The sequence below is a fragment of the Pogona vitticeps genome, chromosome 1, assembly GCF_051106095.1.
Source record: "Pogona vitticeps strain Pit_001003342236 chromosome 1, PviZW2.1, whole genome shotgun sequence".
In the NCBI taxonomy this organism is placed as follows: Eukaryota; Metazoa; Chordata; class Lepidosauria; order Squamata; family Agamidae; genus Pogona; species Pogona vitticeps.
This window is the reverse complement of record NC_135783.1, coordinates 60,632,328-60,654,506: the sequence shown is the minus strand read 5'-3', so window position 1 is coordinate 60,654,506 and position 22,179 is coordinate 60,632,328. Positions and strand designations below refer to the sequence as shown.

At 39.4% G+C, this 22,179-nt stretch overlaps 1 protein-coding gene across 3 annotated transcripts in view; it reads left to right on the top strand.

Annotated features, from left to right (window-relative positions):
* The window catches only part of DISC1 (DISC1 scaffold protein), a 224,300-nt gene that overhangs the window by 30,286 nt on the left and 171,835 nt on the right, over nt 1-22,179 (top strand). For all 3 annotated transcript variants that reach the window (XM_078383154.1, XM_078383156.1, XM_078383155.1), the window contains 2 exons: nt 471-1,516; nt 3,947-4,016. In XM_078383154.1, coding sequence (XP_078239280.1) covers nt 471-1,516; nt 3,947-4,016 — 1,116 coding nt within the window. The remainder of the gene's footprint in view (nt 1-470; nt 1,517-3,946; nt 4,017-22,179) is intronic.

The window sequence follows — 22,179 nt, the reverse complement described above, 5'->3', positions numbered from 1 at the left end:
GAGTATTTGAGGACAGGATGCAGACATGTTTGTGCATAGTCCTGAATACAAAATCTGAGTGGAGTCACGATAGAGGTTGCGTCTGATAAGCCCCCCATCTGTAATCAAAGTGTTCAATCGTTCTTGGTGCTAGGAATGAAGGATTAATTCATTCAATTCACATTTTAATAAGAATTTGGAAAGTATGCATTTCCAAAACTTCCTTAATTTGCATGTCCCAAACAGCATACAAACCAGAATACAGTTGTCCTGCACTTTTGCACATTTTGTAATCAAGTTCTCTGTTCAGTGAGTACAGAAGGTGAATGTAGAAAATTATATATTTATAATAGTAGAATAATCTGTGACGGATTTATATATATTTGGTTATTTGGCTATTATAAAAGGGGGTCACAACTCAAAAAAGGTTGAGAACCAATGTATTAGGGTGACATCCTTCAGTAACTATATTGTCTTTTTCTGTATTTTAGAGGTACAGGATTGCTCATCACCTGCAGCATCACTTTGGAAAAAGAAGGTGGCAAAGCGTCCAGGATACATGAGAGCAGATGTGGTGCAACAGACAGAATTTCTGCCTCATCCTGGCTGTGAAACATTCAACTCAAAAGGTCTTGAGCATCATGGCAGAACCCACTACAGGCACTATAAGAACTGCTCCTGGCAGAGACAATATAATACTGAACTGACATCATTCCAGTTTGACACATCTGTAAACAGGATCCAAGATTCTTTAAATGTGTCTAGTGGATCACAGACTGCTAGAGATATAGCAGAAGGTCTCAATCCCCTCTCAAATTTTGGAATTCTACAGTCAGATAATCAAATTGTGCCAGCTAATCCTGTGATAGCTGTCCATAAAGGAGATACCCTGCCCGGTTGCACTCCCTATTCACAGCAGACCAATTTACTAGAAAATGTAAAAGAGATGAATTACAGTAGGAGATCACAGGAGAAAGAAAGAATGTATGCATTGGATTGCAAAGAAGTGAACAACAATAACCAGGAGTCTGAAAACAAGCACAGTGTTTGTAACTTTTCCAGTACTCAAGACCACTTTAATTCACATTTTAGCTTCATACAACAGTCATTATATTCTGCTTCTGAGACAAGTGATGTCAGACACCCATCAAACTGTAGTGAGAAAAAAATATTTATGCAAACATGTGGAGTGGAAAAAGCAGAAAATGCCAGTTTGCATCCTCTTGTGAAGGAACAGAGAACTTCAAGGACTGAATTGTGGGCTTCATCAAACTGCATGAATGACGAGAACTGTAAGTGCCCACAAGGGACTGCAAAGGATGATCAATTGCAGGACTGTGAGAGGCTCTCACTTTTACATGCAAATACCTCCTGTTGCTGTTCCACTGATTCTTTGGATGCAGCATCTGCTGTTTCTTCTGTGACTTCTGGCTATGAAAGCAGTAACACTGTTGGTGATCACAACTGGGATTCTCTGATGAAGAAGTATGAACCTGTATTACAGGAATGCTTACAGGGCAACCAAAATGTATTAAAGGTGGGAGTAGTCTTTGTGCTTATTTTGGTATGTGTGGAAAATGTTAAACAAATCAAGCCATGGGTAGAAATTCAAGATATGGAGTAGCCATAGTAGCCCATATTTGTGACATTTTTGCTGTGGATTCCACAAGATAAGGTTAATAAAATGTTGCTGATTAGTTTCAATCAATGGGTAAGATTCACCCCCATTGCTAGCCTGCAACTACCCTTTGGACTTTGTACCCTCAGTTCCTAGCTGCACATATTTGCCTGTCTTCTGTACAGTACAGTGGTGCCTCCATTAACAAGCGCACCGTACATTGACGAATCCGCATAACGATCCCCTTTTCGGGATCGCTAATGCGGAGGCATACCGATCATTCCAATGGGCAAAACTCGCATAGCGATGATCGGTAAGCGTTTTGCTTACCGATCTTCGCTTTGCGATGCCCGCAGATCAGCTGTTCGGCGGTTCTAAAATGGCCGCCGGATGCCCGAAATGGCCACACGCAGCATTTTTGCGCCCTCCCCTCGCTTACCGAGGGTGCAAAAATGGCTGCCGCTATGGAGGAAACTTCGCTGAACGGTAAGTTTAGGGCCCATATGTTCCATTTAGCGATGTTTTCACATAGCAAGGGTTAATCCGGAACCGATTAACCTCGCTATGCGAGGCACCACTGTATATTGTTAGTCTGACTACTTGCTTTCTGACTATAGCAAACAGTCTCTTCTGCCACCAGAATAGTCTTTCTGCCTTGTTCTGCCCACCAGTCCTATCTTTATAGCTTCCTCTATATCTCTTCTGTCTTGCTTTCTCAGTGGTTTTACTCAGGTTCTTGCTTCTTGTCTGCCTGATTCGTTGAAACAGAAAAGGTATGAGATGAATAAAACAAGTGACTTGGGCTTGCTTTAGGTTTTCATATACAGTGGTGCCTCGCTTAGCGATTGCCTCGTTTAACAATGTATTCACTTAGCGATGACGTTTTTGGAGCAATCTTGCGCTCTGTTTAACGATGGATCCTATGGGGAAATTTCGCATAGTGATGTTCGGGACCTTGCCTCGCTTAGTGATGACAGTTTAGGTCCCCCTGTTTCACTTAGCGATGTCTGTTTTTGCTATTTTTAAAGTGTCTTAAAATGTTCAAAAACTATTTTAAATGCTTGGGATCGTTAGTGCACCTTGTTAAACGTTTGCAAACTTAACAGCTGTCAAACCTACAGTTCAATGCATTCCAATGGGGGGGGAATTCACCAAAAATTAACGAAGAGTCAGAACAAAGCCAAATTAAGTTTGTAAAGGTTTCACAGGGTGCGCTAACAATCCCAAGCATTTAAAACAGTTTTTAAACATTTTAAGACACTTTAAAAATAGGGAAAATGGACCTGTCAAAACCATTGGAATGCATTGAATAGGCTTCAATGCATTCCAATGGGGGAAACATTGTTTCGCTTAGCGATATTTCCTATGGCAATTTTCGCTTAAGGACGGTAATCCGTTCCCATTAGAACGGATTAACCGGTTTTCAATGCATTCCTTTGGGTAATGGTGTTTCGCTTAGCGATGTTTTCCCATAGCAATGTTTTTTTTGGGAACCAATTAACATCATTAAGTGAGGCACCATTGTACTTTGCCCATGGTCTGGGAAGAGGGGATGCTTTCTCCTGAAATTTTGGGTTGAGTTACTTCCCTTAGACTATGAGTAACCAATGTATTTTCAGGATTTCAAGTAAGTTGATGTTGTCACACTGCAGTACATAAAACCCATCTAGTTTACAGCTTGAGGTATGCTCTTCTAGTGCAGTGATTCCTATTGGGTCCCCAAATGTTCGTGGACCACAACTCCCAGAAATCCTGGCCATCACAGCTAGTGGTGGAGACTTCTGGAAGTTTTAGTCTAAGAACATCTGGAAACCTGATGTTGGGAGCCACTGTTCTAGTTTATTTACATATATATCCTGCCCAACTATTAGCTGGGCTACTACTCTGGGTGGTTAACAAAGGACACAGTCATAGGCAATACTGATAATGATAAAAACAATAAAACAATAGGGAAAATGGGTTTCCAGACAGGAAACCATAAAATATAATATATAATATATATTTATATTTTATATTATTAGATCTTATACATAATGTAGATCAGCCTTTCCTTTGGCAATAAACACAATATAAAAAAATAATAGTCAGAATCAGAATTGTTTAAGTTGCATAACAAACCTTATAAGGTGGTATGTGAAAAATTGTTTCCAGTTTGTAGCTCCCTTTAAATGTGTCATGCCCCCCCTTGAGAATGGCTGCTGTAGATGATGAAAGCATTCAGAAATTTGAAAGTAAATTTGGTGAAATAGATACATATGAGCTATTACGGTCACAAAACCCATTTTAATCTGTGTATATCCAAAGCAACAGGTACGTGGGAATTATGCTAATTTTCTTTTAATTACGCAGATGAAATTGTTAATAAGGAAGCTCCAAAGACTTCAAGAGAAAGCTGTAGCTGAGGATGACTATGAGAGAGGTGAGCTTTTTCTTTGTACTACTTTATACTTTCAGAAATTAAAATGTTTTACATTTAAATAATAATTTCCTTTTCTAGTTTCTTAGGGATAGCTGATTAATCATTTATTACTCCATCTAGGGAGTAATAAATTATTATTATTATTATTTTATTATTATTAAAAATTATTGCCCTCACAACAACCTCATGGAGTAGGTTAAAGAGAGGAGAATATGATTTGTTCAAATTCACCCACTTGATCTTTATGAAAAGCAGGAATTTTAGTCTGTATTCTCTGACACCCTTAGAAAACAGAAGAATTAGTAAGTGATAAGGCAATTATATGCCCTATCTCATGGGACTAGCCATGTTACATGCAAATTTCTGTAGTGAAGCCTTGACTTTTTTATTTTTTGAACTAAAGAAAAACAGTTTGAGAGAAGAATTTAGAGGCAAGAAATAGCAGGAAGATTGTGTGCTTTATCTCTTTCTTGCCTGCCACTTCTGCATTTTCCATTGCTTTCTGCCAAAGTAGCCATTCTTTATGTTATTTTTAAAACAGTTTCCTTTGGATTTTAAAATGTTTTTGAGTTCTGTTACATGTGTTTGTATATAATATGTAGCTATTCCTAGTAATGTTGTGGGAAGAGCCAACTGTTGTTAACAGTAAACTAGAGAAAGTTTGCCCTAAAGACGATGGCCAAAATCCTGTTGCTGATTCACATTTGTGTAAGAGAATTTGTATAACTATTTGCAGCAAGTTGCTGCTCATTAGCAAAGCACTGATCACATTTGTGAGGTTGTGTCTGATTGCACAACCAGAACCTTGTTAACGAGTGGCAATTTGCTGCTGAGATCCCAGCATTTTCCTTTATACAAAGAAAAAACTGGCAAGAGGACGCTGACCACTGTTTCTTCTACCATGCATAACTATGGAGCCAAAATTAGAAATATAGTCCAAAACAGGATTAAAGGACATGTGAGAACCCGGTGTGAAATCATAGTCTGTGCACTTGAAAATGTCTGAGGGTACATGCTTTTGGGGTTTGATGAGTTTCTCGACTTACGAACTTAATCCATATTGGAAGGCGGTTCTCAGGTCAAAAAGTTCGTAAGTCGAATCTGCATTTCCCATAGGAATGCATTGAAAACCATTTAATCTGTATCTGCTCTTTTCCGTCCATAGAAACTAATGGGAAGCTGCTATTCCGCCTTCTGCCACTGTGTGTGTGTTTAGTCGTTTAGTCGTGTCCGACTCTTCGTGACCCCATGGACCAGAGCACGCCAGGCCCTCCTGTCTTCTACTGCCTCCCGGAGTTGTGTCAGGTTCATGTTGGTTGCTTCGCAGACACTGTCCAGCCATCTCATCCTCGGTCGTCCCCTTCTCCTCTTGCCGTCACACTTTCCCAACATCAGGGTCTTTTCCAGGGAGTCTTTTCTTCTCATTAGATGGCCAAAGTACTGGAGCCTCAGCTTCAGGATCTGTCCTTCCAGTGAGCACTCAGGGTTGATTTCCTTTAGAACTGATAGGTTTGTTCTCCTTGCAGTCCAGGGGATTCTCAAAAGCCTCCTCCAGCACCACAATTCAAAGGCATCAATTCTTCGGCGGTCTGCTTTCTTTATGGTCCAGCTCTCACTTCCATACATCACGACAGGAAAAACCATAGCTTTGACTATTCGGACTTTTGTTGGCAAGGTGATGTCTCTGCTTTTCAAGATGCTGTCCAGATTTGTCATCGCTTTCCTCCCAAGAAGAAGGCGCCTTTTAATTTCAGGGCTGCTGTCTCCATCTGCAGTGATCATGGAGCCCAGGAAGATAAAATTTGACACTGCCTCCATATCTTCCCCTTCTATTTCCCAGGAGGTGATGGGACCAGTGGCCATGATCTTAGTTTTTTTGATGTTGAGTTTCAGACCGTTTTTTGCACTCTCCTCTTTCACTCTCATTACAAGGTTCTTTAATTCCTCCTCACTTTCTGCCATCAGAGTGGTATCATCTGCATATCGGAGGTTGTTGATATTTCTTCCGGCAATCTTAATTCCGGCTTGGGTTTCTTCCAGTCCAGCCTTCCGCATGATGTATTCTGCATATAAGTTAAATAAGCTGGGGGACAATATACAGCCTTGCCGTACTCCTTTCCCAATTTTGAACCACTCAGTTGTTCCATGACCAGTTCTAACTGTTGCTTCCTGTCCCACATATAGGTTTCTCAGGAGACAGATAAAGTGGTCAGGCACTCCCATTTCTTTAAGAACTTGCCATAGTTTGCTGTGGTCCACACAGTCAAAGGCTTTCGCATAGTCAATGAAGCAGAAGTAGATATTTTTCTGGAACTCTCTGGCTTTCTCCATAATCCAGCGCAAGTTAGCAATTTGGTCTCGAGTTCCTCTGCCTCTTCGGAATCCAGCTTGTACTTCTGGGAGTTCTCGGTCCACATACTGCTGAAGCCTACCTTGGAGGATTTTGAGCATAACCTTGCTAGCGTGTGAAATGAGTGCAATTGTACGGTAGTTGGAGCATTCTTTGGCACTGCCTTTCTTTGGGATTGGGATGTAGACTGATCTTTTCCAATCCTCTGGCCACTGTTGAGTTTTCCAAATTTGCTGGCATATTGAATGTAGCACCTTAACAGCATCATCTTTCAAGATTTTAAATAGTTCAACTGGAATGCCATCACCTCCACTGGCCTTGTTGTTAGCCAGGCTTTCTAAGGCCCACTTGACTTCGCTCTCCAGGATGTCTGGCTCAAGGTCAGCAACTACATTGTCTGGGTTGTCCGGGATATCCACATCTTTCTGATATAATTCCTCCGTGTATTCTTGCCACCTCTTCTTGACGTCTTCTGCTTCTGTTAGGTCCCTCCCATTTTTGTCTTTTATCATGTTCATCTTTGCGCAAAATGTTCCTCTAATATGTCCAATTTTCCTGAACAGATCTCTGGTCTTTCCTTTTCTGTTATCTTCCTCTATTTCTTTGCATTGTTCATTTAAGAAGGCCCTCTTGTCTCTCCTTGCTATTCTTTGGAAGTCTGCATTCAAGTTTCTGTAACTTTCCCTATCTCCCTTGCATTTTGCTTCCCTTCTCCTCTCTGCTATTTCTAAGGCCTCGTTGGACAGCCACTTTGCTTTCTTGCATTTCCTTTTCTTTGGGAAGGTTTTCGTTGCTGCCTCCTGGGCAATGTTACGAGCCTCTATCCAAAGTTCTTCAGGCACTCTGTCCACCAAATCTAGTTCCTTAAATCTGTTCTTTACTTCCACTGTGTATTCATAAGGGATTTGGTTTAGATTATACCTGAGTGGCCCAGTGGTTTTTCCTAATCTCTTCAGTCTAAGCTTGAATTTTGCTATGAGAAGCTGATGATCAGAACCGCAGTCAGCTCCAGGTCTTGTTTTTGCTGACTGTATAGAGCTTCTCCATCTTTGGCTGCAGAGAATATAATCAATCTGATTTCTGCCACTAGAGTGGGATATTTTTTCTTTTTTCCTTTTAACCTAAGATGACTTAGATTTTTTTAAAAAGGAAAGAAAAGAGTTTGTAACTCGAATCTAAGTTCGCAAGTCGAGTCCATATATTCCTATGAGAGCGGTTTGTAAGTCAAAAAGTTCATATGTAGAACCATTCATATGTCGAGACCCCACTGTAATACAGCAAGACTTTCAGAAAGCATAGGGTTCCCTATTTTCTTCTAGTGTTGCCCAACTTTCCAGTGCATACTTGTAGGTGAAGCTGGGATTCTAATCTGTGCTAAGATTAGAATGAGCATGTGATCACTATCCTGAATAAATGCAGAACAGAAGGTTTTAGCCTTGTTTTGGTGGAACTACTCGTCATCCTTCCTACAATGTCTTCATTCATTCAGATATCCAACTTATTGATTGACCCTGTTCCATTGTCATCCTTGCACTGAGGAATCTCAAGATGAAAATGTCACATGGGATTGGTTTATTGCCCATCACAGCCATGGAGGGGTGGGAGGGCAGATGCAATGTTAATATTTGTTCAGGGCTGAGAAATGTGTGGCCCTCCAGATGGTACTGGACAACAATTCCCGCCTTTCATCACTATTGGCTGTGCTGCCCTAGGCTGGTTGGGGCTGCAGTATTATAACACCTGGAATGCCACATATTCCTTGTCACTGATTTAGTTCTTCCTAAATTCTTATTGCCTGACCTACTTCTTTTCCGTCTCTTCCCCTCCATGATGCTATTCTGAAGCAAGGTTGGAGAACTGTGGCTTTTTATTATTATTTTATTTCATACGAGCGGACTTCTCAAAATCTTTTGTGCAATCCACATTGTTCATCTCAAGGGAAAGCTTATGATCTTGAAAGCTGAGAACCGCAACATGAATTAGAATCCTGACCTTCTTTTCCCTTTGCTGTCATACGAGTTTCAGTTTTCTCTGCAGAAAACACTTTGTAGTTTGGGGAAAACAGCAAAGTCACACCTGATGGAAAGTTAAGTTTTTAAACTAGGTGAAGTACAGAAAAAGAACTTGTTGCCAGTCTTTGCAAAATAGCTGCTTATTTGTAAAGATACTTTTGTGATGAGAAGAAGAGACCATAAAATGGGCTAAAGAGGAAGTAGATTGGAGGAATTTGTGGGACTCAGATGAGCAGGCAGTGGGTGGACAATCAGGGAGGTGATCGAGGAGGGGGGGCACGAGTGATTCTGCTGCTGGGGGGTGGTGGTTGAATGGGCCCCAGGGGAAGAGGCAAGCATGGTGCTTTAATATTTTTTAATTCCTGCTATCTGGTATAGCACTGTATTAGATAGTAGGATTATTACTATTTATTTTTTTAAGCAGCAGGGGCATACCACACATGTATGTGCCAGGGGAGCGCATTTTTCTGTTTCTCTGGCAGAGTTCCATTATTTTGAGGCCAATGAGGAATCAGTTCATTGGATTCTATTTATGTTTGTCCTGTCAAACATTATTTTCAAGCTGTAAGAAAAGCAGAAAAATGTGCTTCCCTGGGACAATAGTCCACACATGCGTGTGCCTAAAATCTGAACTGAGTTGTTTTCAGCCCAACACGATAAAAAAGAGGGATTTAAAAAAAAAATCACTGGGACTAAGCTCTAATTCTGGGAAGGAAGCAGAGAAAAGGAAAACAGGCGAAGGATGGGTCACAAGAGGTACCTGTGTTCAGCTAAAAACAACAAGGAGACTTGTGGCACCTGAAAAACTAGAAAGGTTAATTTTACATAAATTTACATGGATTATATATTTAAATAGCTTTTTTCATTCTGCTGAAACAGACAGATGTGGCAACTCTCCGTTGACTTTTTTTTAAAAAAAGTTATTTATTTTCATTGTAACTGTTTACAGTACCAGAACCAGGGGACATCCACTCCAATTGAGAGTTGGGAGAGTGAGAACAGAGTAAAGAAAATATTTCTTTACCCAGCATGTTGTTAATCTGTGGAACTCCTTGCCACAGGATGTGGTGATGGCATCTGGCCTAGACCCCTTTAAAAGTGGATTGGACAGATTCCTGGAGGAAAAGTCCATCGCAGGTTACAAGCCATGATGGGGATGTATAATCTCCAAGCTTCAAAGGAAGGTACCTCAAAATGCCAGATACAGGGGAGGGGTATCAGGAGACAGGTATCTAGTTGTCTCGTGTGCTCCCAGAGGCATCTAGTGGGGCCACTGTGAGATACAGGAAGCTGAACTAGATGGGCCCTTGGCCTGATCCAGCAGGGCTCTTCTTATGTAGCTTAGTTCTAGAAACTGGATTTTTTCCCCACTTGATTAGGTAGGGAGGTTCATGACAAAAGAAGAAATAAAAATACTGGTGAGCCATTTTATGATTTCCTGAATCAGGACAATTGATTGTGGATCAATATGGTAAATGTGATGTCATTTTTAAAATGAGGAATTGTTTTTAATCACAAGACCAAATGCATGGCTCTCTGATTCTGTGTATAATAGCAGAATCTGCAGGAGCTGATTCATTAAATTCCATAGTGCCTTAATTTAAGATTTATTTATTTTACTGTATATGATGGAGAATCATTCTTGCCAGGTAATAGGCGTTTCTTCCTCATAGTTCATGCACATCTGGTAATTTCTCTTGGCAATGTAGCTAGTTTCATTATTCCCTGCTAATTCACCAGATCATTCTGAACTAAAGCTTAGTCTTTGTGTTAGAATACCTTTCAAATCCAGACGCACACATTCATTGCCTCCCAGTGGTGGAAGATCATGTATGTTTGCTTTTCTTGATTAAGGAAGATGGATGAATTAAAATTAAAAAAACAAACATTGTTTTCACCTGGCTGAAACAGGGAAACCTTTTTACATTTCTCCATCTGTTAGAGATGTCTGTATTGTATTTAAGGGGTCTGATTAATTATTAACTTTTCTGGGAAGAGTTTTCAGAGAATATAGTGGTGCCTCGCCACGACTGTAATAGATTTGGGAAGTGCTTAATACTGATTGCTTGGACATTCAGATTGATAACTACAGAGAAGTAGTACATTCTGATGGATCTATACAACTGTTTCTGATTAGCAGATAGTTTTTTTTGCTCACATTACATGCTTGAATAGGTATTTCCCCAAAGGCCTTGTTTTCATTATTATGCATTTGGATTGGTATTTCCCAGTGAGCCAAGTTATGTTCACTCTATATTCATTCTGGAGTTTATGCCATACATAACATATTTCTGCTAAAGATGGACATGAACCACCAAAATGGTTCAGCTGGGAGGCGAGTACATATATATAAAAATTATATATAATTTTTTATATAAAATTAATTACAGTGGTGCCTCACTTAACGATGATAATTGGTTTCCAAAAAATCGCTGTTAAGCAATTTCATCGCTAAGCGAAACACGGTTCCCCAATTGAAATGCACTGAAACCTATTCAATGCATCTCAATGGGGGAAGAAAATTACAACAAATTTAAAAAGAGTCGTAACAAAGTCAAATTGGTTTATTAAGTGCACTTATGATTTCAAGCATTCTAAACATTTTTTAAACATTTTTAAACATTTAAAAAACAACCAACATGAGGCTGTCAAAACCATTTTTAAGCGAAACAGGGGGACCCAAACTGTCATCGCTATGTGAAGCATGGTCCCAAACATCGCTATGCAAAAATCGCCCATAGGAACCATCGTTAAACGGAGCGCAAGATCGCTCCGAAAAGTCATCTCTAAGCGATTTCGTTAAACAAAGCAATCGCTAAGCGAGGCACCACTGTAATTATTTTTGGTTAATTGTCAGCTGGCTTGTTGGTATCTGCATATGTCCTTGCCTCTCATGAATGAGCAGAGGCTGCCGGACTGCAGTGGGCCTCTCAAGGTGGCGGCCGTGGAGGAAGACAAGGCGGCATACAGGTGCTCCTGTTTGGACGAACCTGAACCAATCTGAATGAACAAATTAGTGAATTTTAATTAATTTCTTGGTTCATTTTTAACTTTGTGCCCATCTCTAATTTCTGACATAACAAAAGGATAGTAATTAACTCTTATACTTCCAGTCCTTACTCCACTCTGTCTCCCAAGCTCTCTAGGTGCATTTGAGAAAGATTTGTTTTGTGACTAAAGAAACTCTGTTTGCTGTTGCTAATGGATTGGTAATAAAACCTCATGATAATGAATGATTAATTAATTGGAATGGATGTCTATCAAAGTCAAAGTGGTAATAGTAGCATGCTGATATCAATTGCCTGGGTTAAAATGCGATGGACTTAACAGATAACATCAAGCAAATAAACTATATCCAGTCCAAGTAATCTACTTTTTCCTGTTGTTGAATGCTGTCAAGTCACTTCTGTGTTACTGTGACCCTACAAATTAATGACCTCCAAAGAAAGGGTCATTAAGAATCAAACCATCTCATGTTAGGGCTTCCTTTTTTTTAATTACCTTTAATTTTTCCTAACATTATTATCTTTTCCAATGTGTCTTTTCTTATCATAGGTGCAAAGTGATATAGTTTTCATTAAGTCATTTTAGATTCTAGTGTAATATCTGGCATGATTTGGTTTACAGTCCATTTATTTTGTGTAAAGTTTTTCTCTAACATCACATTTCAAATGCAAGAACAGGCAATACCTTTAATCGACCATTAAAAATCTAAAACAAAACAAAACAACCTCCCAAAAAACAAACAAACAAACAAAAACTCAGCGAGCTTTCAATGATAAATCATCTTGTTCAAGGTTGTGCATCAAGTTCTTATGGGTAGCTCCAAAATTATATGCTGTTATTAATGTTCCAAAGACACATGGCTGATGTTGAGGCCATGCCAGTTTCTTAGCTGGAAATGGGTGCAGTCTGAAAAAGGCCTAGGGAGGGGACCATGGTGGTTTGTTTGTTTGTTTGTTTGTTTGTTTGTTTTTTTGTTTATTGATTGATTGGTTGGTTGGTTGATTGATTGATTGCATTTATACCCCGCCTATCTAGTCATTTCGATCACTCTAGGCAGCTTACAACATAAAGGATAACAAGTTCAAAAAAAATTTATAACAATTAATTAAATGGTTTCCCTCACATGTTCTCTTCCGGTCAGTTTTCTTGATTGCCCACCTTTCATACTGGTACAGAGTGATCAAGAATAGCATAGTATGGATGATTTTAGATTATCATTTTGTAGATGACCTATTTGGTCCTACTGAGCCTTGTGGCGCAGTGGCTAAAACGCTGTACGGCAGCTAAAACTGTGCTCACGACCTGGGGTTCAAATCCCAGGTAGCCGGCTCAAGGTTGACTCAGCCTTCCATCCTTCCGAGGTCGGTAAAATGAGTACCCAGCTTGCTGGGGGGGGGGGGGGGGCAATGTGTAGCCTGTATAATTAAATTGTAAACCGCCCGGAGAGTGCTTGTAGTGCTATGGGGCGGTATATAAGTCCAATAAATAAATAATAAATACTGCTTCTTCTTTTCTTTCTCTTATTGCTTGATTTGACTAAGTCTTGATTTGATTTTTTTTATCCATATTGGCAACCAATCCCTTTACCTTGATTTCATAATGCTGCTGATTTCATGTCAAATCACTATGTTATTTCTTTTAGTGTCACATATTCCACTTCACTGGCATTCTGTTTCTCTTTGTTTTGGTAGATACAGAGGGTTCTTCAGAGGCATTGTCCTGTTCTTTGTTTTCTGTCACCTCTGTTGTTTCTTTGGATTCTGCTGTTTCTTAATTTAATTCCATTCTCTCATCTTTTTCTAATAGATCTGCACCACTTTCTACACATTCTGCTCTCTTCATTCTCAAGTCTGGTTTATTCCCTGTATTCAGTGGCTGACAACCTGTTGCTTAGTGTAGTAAATTGCATTGGAATAGGTATACAGAAGAGTGGGTGTGTTAACTCCTCCCAAAGTTCAGTTGATTCAAATGGGCCTACTCTATTTTTGAGTTACTTTAGCATGGTATCATGCTCAGATGGCTGAACACCTCTGGGGGAGGACTAAGTAATGGGTTGATTATAGTCATTATAAATTTATTCTTTCTTCTTTTTCTCTTTCTTTAGCTACGTAGCAATATTATTATTCTTTAGGGATGGGATGTTCAGATTTTTTTAGACTAGAAACCGCATAATTCTTCATTCTGGGAATTCTACCTGATAGATAAACACCTCAGTGTAGCTCACCTGGGAAAAAAGGCCTAAACAGGAAGGCTGTGAGACCTAGTTTCCCCTACTTCCTGTCCAGAAAGAAAGCTCCCAGTTACCACTGGGACAGAAACAGGAAGCTTTGGTGGGGCTAGGCCTCAAAGCGTTCTAGTTTAGCATTTTTCAGTGAACAGGTGCAAACAATATACTGTACAAGAGTGTTTCAAGTTGTTTGTTTTTTCAGCATATAGCTATAAAGCCTTCAGTTTTCTTCTTTATCATTTACACATTCTGTTCTGTCTCTCCATCCATCCCATCTACATTTGCTTTAAAACAAGTACTGTACTAACAAGACCATACTCATTGTCACTCCCCCCCCCCGTATTCCTCCCCACTATAGTACTCTAACTAAACTAGCTCTCTCTTTCAAATTATATATGCTATATTTTTTCACCTTTTATTGTGAACTTAGATGGGTAAGACCATAGAAAGAAGTAAAGAAATGCTGCAGTAGCTTTCAGAGAGCACATTGTTTTGTTTTAAATAATGAACTCGAATAGTTAATACAGTTCATAGCCTTGCAAGCCTCACTCAGGTGATTGATTGCATCCCTACTAAACAATTGAAAGTTAATTGGATTTTGAAACTTACCTTATCAGGAGCTCCACAAGAGTGATAATCCATTCTTTAAGCTTGCTCTTTTAATCACAGTTCTTTCTTATGATAAGTAATGTTCGGTGCACTATGTACATAATGATTTTAATATCAATTAAATTGGATTCTCTCTGTTGATAGCTGCATAACACATTCCTCTGAGTGTCAGTCACTGTGTTCCTCATGCTCTTTGCTTACCACTGCCTGCAAATTAACATAAATGGAATACTTTGCTAGTGGTTTTGCAACTGAGAAGTATCTGCTTTTTAAATAACCATGGGAATATTATTTCCAAAGAATTAGCAATTTTAGTCTGCTTTAGCTAGCTAACAAAAAATTAGGAAAAGGAAAATTAGGGACAGGAAAATAGAGAAAATGGAAAAATACAGTAGCACTTTAAAAAATTCAATCCACTTCTTCAGGTACAATCTATATATTTCTGAAGAAGTGGATTTTGATCCACAAAAGCTCAATCTGAGATCAATCTGTTAGTCTTTAATCTGTTAGTTCCCTGCTGATGTTATATTGCTTATAGATTAAATTGGTGTGAACTATGAATATTTATAACAGTGGAAGTGGGGTTATATCATTATCAGGCTTGAATTATTTTAATAGCTAGCCTGGTTGATTAGGGAGCAGTAATGGTTTAATTGATGTAGTTTAAGAACAGATGTCTTATTTTCCATAAACACATAGAACACAGTCTGCTACAGGCTTTTCTTTGGCAAGCCTAATTAAAATGAATGGGAATTGCACATAATCCTGTTGGTTAGTGCCCATGAACACATCGTCCAAAATTGTTAGTCCAAACTAGAGTTGACCTACTGAATCAATGGGATTTACATAAGTGTTTGACTTACCATTCAATAATTGATTGACACACTGGATATGCACTAGGTGGGACTAGCAATTTTGTTTATTCAATAGTTTTGAACCTTCTCCATAGGCTTTGCTCCTTTTGAATACAGGTACAGGTTTTATTTTGCAGATGTTTCTACCCTATGGCATATGTAGTTGAGTACTTATCAGAGGAAATGGACTTTCTTTTCTTCTCCTTAAATTAATTTTAATGTAACATGTTTTAGGTGTTCAGATTTATAACAGTGTGTGTGATGAAGCATAATAAAGTTGTCACATTTGTCTTATTATTTACTAGTAATCTCCTCTTGATGGCCACATTACCATTTGTTTGCCTAATAGGTAGAATGGTATGGGAAAGGTTATAGCTACATTTGGCCTTGTATAGAATAGGGGAGAAAAAATTCTGTTCTCCAAGGATGTTTAGAATATTGTCATGGGTCATTATTCATTCATTTGACAACTCCAAGTTGATTTTTTTTTCCTTTTTAAAGAAGGATATCTATGGGATGTAGTTGGAAAATGTAAGTTATATACTTGTATAAACATTCGTGTTTCTGGAGAATTTTTAGAAGGCACAAACATTTTGATTTTTCTTTCCATTAGGGCCACATGGAGCATGTAGAGGTGGAATGATGTAAGCATATGGGTTCCAGTTAGATGTGCAAAGAACTTCAAACCTTATATTTTGGATGCTGGGAAGGATGGCTTGATTCCTGTTATATAATTGTGTGTTAGATGCTGTTGAGTTGGAACTGACTTATAGCGACCCTAATAAGGAAGGAAATGGAAATGGAATTTGACTGGAGCAAAGAGTATAGAAGAGCAGCCAGGAGAAAGCAAAGAGTATAGAAACAGAAGGTAAAACTGCCAGGAGAGAAGGACGTTGGATGGGAGGGGCAATAAAAAAGATAACAGGAATTGGGAAAGAAAGGAGAAAAGAAAAAATGGGGGAAGACAAAGGGAAGGGGAGCAGGAAGGCAGAGCATGAGGAGGAGCAAAGCTGTGGGATGTGCACAATAAGGGCAGGAGCGGGCCCTTGCCAGTGCCCAGGCTGTGGGCACGCACTTTGTCTCTCATTTGCCCGCTTGCAGAACATTATCAATGGTGCCTGTCCCCATCAGGTGGGTGCCTCTGTGGAAGGGGAGCTCCTTGGTGATGGTGGCACTGGCTAGGTCACCCGGAGCCAGCAGGGGAGTAGAGTCAGGCACTTCTTCTTGTCCTCTGTGTGTCAAAAAGAATGCATGCTCTACTGCTGGGCCAGAAAGGTGTGTGACAGTTGTTAAATGGGAAGGATGGCTTGTTTAAAATGGAAATATAAGCGGACACAAAATGCAAACTATGTCCTCAGTGATTTATGTACAATATATATGTGTCAGTGTGGACAGGCCCCTACTATGTGCCTCTGTCCACGTCATGACACTGGTAACTCATCATTGTTTATCATTTGCAAAATAAATTGAACCTATGAAGCAAGAAGTGACAAAAACTTGAAATAAAACATTAATTTTGTTATTTGTAACAATCTTAGAACGATTTGTACTACTATATATTGTTTATTTTCTTCTCTATTTTCTTCTTCTTTTTGCATGAGAAAGATGGCCGATAAAGTGTTTTCTGATATAAGCCTTTTATGTGTTATAGATAGATTAATATTGTGTATTGTTAATTTTTAAAAAATATTTTTTTCTCCTATGCATCAGTGGTAGATGTTCAGAATAATAAAATAAATCTATCTTGCAAGAAGATCCATTGAGGAAGAAATATTGTCTCATGCATTCGGCCTTAACTTAACTATGGCACAATCTGTGTAGGACCTTGGAAACAATCTTTAAATTTCTCTGTGATAGTAGAAAAAGAAATACAGTACTGTCAAAGAAGACTGGTAGGCTACAGAACAATGTGTAATTTTTTTGTTTCTTTATTATGATCTCTCCAGTTGTCTTGTGAATCACCTTTTCTTTAATTGCTGAAGAAAATATTTACAGGAGCTCTTTTGCTGAGTTTAAAACTGTGCTCCTTCATGGGATTTGATCTATCTAAAACGAGTTTTCTGATGGGTTGATGCCTTGCCAAGAATATTTCTCATTCAACAAAGCTGTTAGCATGAGAAATTAACTCCATACAAACATCTTTAGAATGGGAAGGCATACTGCTACAATAATTATTTTATTCTCTATCTAACAGATTTTTATTTAGGACCTTCTGATTTGCGCAGTCATGCAAATGTGCATGATGAAGCCCCTATGGTTTTAAAGATGAAAATTGGCTTCAGAACAGAATGCTGTGATTTTCACACACAGAAGTGATGCAGAAGGGCGAAGCTTACGTAACCTTTCCCCTTCTGCTAGCTTCCCCTGCCTCCCAACTGCTCCCCCAAGTTTCCTTCCCCTCATAGGATTTCAGGAATGCAGAGGAATGCTTAATTGTTTCCCCACGGTCTCTGTGTTTCTCCATTCAGCATGGCTCCCACATGCTGCTTCCTTCTTTCACAGGGACAGGCCTGTAGAACTGATGGGGGGAAATGTAGGGAGGGTGGTGGTATAGAAAGATGCCTTGCAGGGCAAGGATTAACCACACCAGTCTCCTCTGCATAACATTGTAATCTTTCTACCCTGGTTTTTCCTCCCCTCCCCCTTTATTTTCTTTTCAAACTACTGTAGAGTTTCATTACCTGTCTCTGCAGTAACCATTTGGCTACTTTCCCCCTTCATATCTGTTTGAATATTATACTGTATTAGATTACCATTTATCTGTTGCAGGACGGAGCTGTCCTGTATGTATTGGTGGTGTATTTTGGCCTCCTTTATCTAGGTCTGGAAAACGTTAGTTTGGTCCACTATTTCCTCCTTCTCAGTCAAGCAAATAGAGAAGGTGTGGTGGAACCAAACCCCTCAAGTCCCCCCCCCCTTCATGGGCTGTGTCATCACAAGGCCGAACATACTGGTGAACATGCATACATCACTCAAGCCTCATGGGAAAGAGATTAGATATTGTCCCTATATAAACTGCAGTTTCAGAGAATCTCATTTTGGCCAATCTATAATAACTGTGGTTACATTAAAAAGAATGTAATTCCAATTTGAAAATATTTTTATAGTGCTTTTCATCTTGTTGGTACCAGGGTAAGTGTAATTCTAAAAAACCCTAATAAGGGTATCAGAAGAAAGATGTAGAAAATACACATTCAGCTTTATTGCACACCTACATAAACCAGATTGAAATGCGCAGCAAAATAGGTAGGGTTTGACCTGGCAGAAAAAGAGTGTAATCATAGTGTTAGTTACATCCTGTGGTGTAAGTGTTCCATAATCAGAGCACCCAACAGAGGTCTTTGTCATATTATAGTGCACCCATAAGCACTTGGAGAAGGTTTTCAGGCACAGGCAGAGTGGTTCAAAGACAGCAAAGCAAAAAGTGTGCTGCTTATATACTGCCCCATAGTGGGGCAGTTAATTATGCAATTAAATGCCCCATAGTGGGGCAGTTAATTATTACAAGTTTATTATGCAAGCTACACATTGCCCCTCCCCCCAGCGAGCTCAATACTCATTTTACTGACCTCTGAAGGATGGAAGGCTGAGTCGACCTTGAGCCGGCTACCTGGGATTGAACTCCAGGTCGTGAGCACAGTTTTGGCTGCAGTACAGCGGTTTAACCACTGCACCACGAGAAAGGTGCTCCTTCAAATAGTTTATCTCTGACTACTGTTACTTAAGATGTACAGTAATAGATATTAGATACTCAGTAGAGTGCTGTCCAGTTCTTGGATGCACATCATAAAGTGATGATGGGGTTTGAGTGTATCAGAGAAGCTGAGTGCAATGCTGTTAGGAGGCTAGACTCCATTACAAGCCTGACTCCTAGCAGGGTCGTCAAAAGGAGAATGTTCACAGCTGAAGCACCCGACTAAGATGCATCCACCCTTTCAGGACTAGCAGTCACATCAGCAGAAGAGAACGAATAGTTTCAATGGGGATGGGGATGGAGAAACTTCTAGAGGTTAGATACTGGATGGCAGCAGCTGCTAAAGTTGATTCTGGTGAGGATCTTTCATAAACAACAGAAGTTATACTCAAGTTAATTTTTGTTAGTACTTTGCAGAAGGAGGCAATGGTAAGCCACTGCTGAACCTTTCTTTCCTTGAAAACCCTATGATAAGACAGTCCAGTATAAAACAACAGATGGTACTAAAAGATGAGAATCGCAGGTTAGAATGTACTCAGTCAGCCACTGGGAAGAACAAAGGACAAATACGAAAAGAGCTGTTGCTAATAATGCAACTAGATTAAAGCTGAAAAGATGTCTATGGGCTGAGATGCACAGAGGTGAAAGGAAAGTCCAATGTTGCTCAACACACACAACTGGAACATGATATGTGAGAAGTATGAATCAAGGTAAACTGGAAACCTTAAAGCAAGAAATGAAAGGTAGGGATAAAATTGGTGAAAGAAACAATAATTTAAGATATACAGATAACACATCTTACTGGCAGAAAGCAGCAATGACTTAAAGTGACTGTTAGGGAAAGTGGGGGGAAAAGTGCCAAAGCAGTTGAACATTAAGCAGTTGAACATTAAGAATGCAAAAATCATGACCACAAAAGAACTACACAACTTTAAAATTGATAATGAAGAAATTGAAATTGTTGAAGATTCTATAATCCTTGGTTCATTCATCAGCCCAAATGGAGCCACAAAATCAGCAGAAGACTGAGACTCAGAAGGGCAGCAATGAAGGAATTAGAAAAAATCCTCAAGTGTAAGGATGTGTCACTGGAGAGCAAGACCAAGATCACCTGCATTGTTGTCTCCCAAATTACCATGGATGTGTGTGAATGCTGAACAGTGAAAAAAAAAACTGAACGGAAAAAAAATCACTTGAAATGTGGTGCTGGAGGAGAGCTTTGTGGATACCCTGGGTTTCCAGAAAGACAAACAAGTGGGTCCTAGTTCAAGTCTGAACTGTCTTTGGAGACAAAAATGACAAAATTAAGGCTGTCCTACTTTGGCACATCACGAGAAGGTGGGTTTCACTGTAAAAAACATTAATACTGGGAAAAGTTGAGGGCAAGAGGAAAAGAGAAAGACAAAATACTAAATGGATTGACACCATAAAGGAAGTTACAACCTTGAGTTTTCAGGACCTGAGCAGGGATGTTGAGGATAGGATAATTTGGAGATCACTCATTCATAGGGTTGCCAGAGGTGACTTGTTGGCATGTAACAACAAGAGTGCTATAATAACTCAAGGTAGAGATGCTTGGCCCAGTTTGTTTCAAAATGTATTTTCTGTTGGCGGTGAAAGGGTTACGGGGAGAAAGTTCAGGCTTACGGGGAGACATATCTGTTAAGTGGCTGTAGTTGTAGGCTTATTTCTACATCTTTTGTTCACATTGTTACAACTCCAGATAACTGGATGCCGATGCATTATGCCAAGGATGGGCAACTTTGATGGGTCTTTGGGCCATTTTTCTGCCCTTGGGTGTGTGTGTTTGTTTCAACATAAATTACAGAAATGTTTAAAGACTTACGCACATGCTATGTCAGTGTAAACTCATTGGAAGTTTCTCCTATGTATTCATATTAATGTGAATTCAGCAAAGGAGATATTATGATTATGTAGTTTCAAAAATAAATGTGGCTTTGTGAATTAAAACAAACATTTAGCTGTATTGCATAACTTCATAAACCAGGTTAAACAGCACAGTAAAATAAATAGGTAAAACTAGCTTCCTGATTTTAGTTTTCGAGAGCGAACAATCCTTTGTTACCTGCAATCTGCTCGGCCCATAACGTCTTGGTTAAGTTTCATTTTTAAACAGTTTTTTCAAATTATGCTGGGGAGAGCACAGAGGACCTTTCAAATGACCTATTTTAGATAGCACATTTTATAATTCTCTGATGGTTTTTTCTTATTTTCTGTAATTTAATAAAATTATTATGCTACATTTGATAAGAGATGAATCTAAGCATGATAAACAAGCAAATTCTTCAAGCCATGCACAAGTGATTGGACAATTTATGAAAGCGGATTAAGAGGTGAGACTGAGAAATGAGCAAATTAGAAAGCAGGATTGGTGGTGCTTTGTAGCAGTGGAGGTAAAGACATTTGGCAAGTATTAGTTGATTTTAAAAAACAAATGTATTGAAGATACATAGAACTTCGAGTTTGTAAGTGTTCGCTTACTAAGCCATTGTCATATAGGCTGTTTCTGACTTCGTAGTCTACACATTTAACATAACACTATATCAGAGGAGGTTGTCTACATAATTTTCTTTTTGATGTTCCTCTTTGTTCAAGTTGTACTTAAGATGTAAAAAAGGGTAGAATGGATTGCTCTAAATCAAAACATGTAGATGCCATAAACCAAACAGCACAAAAAGTGATCCAAATACAGTGGTGCCTCCATTTATGACCATAATCTGTTCCACAAGATGGACATAACTCGAAATGGTTGTAAGTCGAAGCACCATTTCCCATAGGAATGCTTTGAAATGCAATTAATCCGTTCTGGCGGAAGAAAAATAAAAGAAAAATAAATCACTGCAAGACTCATTGGAAATGCGATTAATCCCTTCCAGCTGAAGGGGTGGGGGAGAGAAAAGCAACCAAGTGTGCAAGACCCATTGGAAATGCACAGAAAACAAACGGAACAGATCGGAAATGCACAGAGAACAAAGGGGGCAGGTCAGAAATGCAAAGAAAACAAAGGAAAAACCAAGGGGAGCATGCAGGACCCATTGGAAATGGGGAAAAACACTCCAAACAACAACAACCCCCCAAGACCCATCGGAAGTGGGGGGGAACCAAAAAACAAACAAAACCCCAAGACCCATCACAGCACAGAAACATAACCCTCCCAGCTCAAAACCACACTGTAAAAACACCCAGAACAGTTTTTAAAAAGCAGAAAACAGCACCTTACCTTACCAGGCAGCCCAAAGCCTCACTGCAAACACACACACATGCTTTCAGAAGCAGAAGGAGCAGTCCGAAGCCACCGATGCACACTCTCTAACTGCTGGAGCAAAAGAGCGACAAAGCAGCAGCCTCCTCACCACCTACAGTTAGAAATTTGAATTTCCTGCCGTTTTC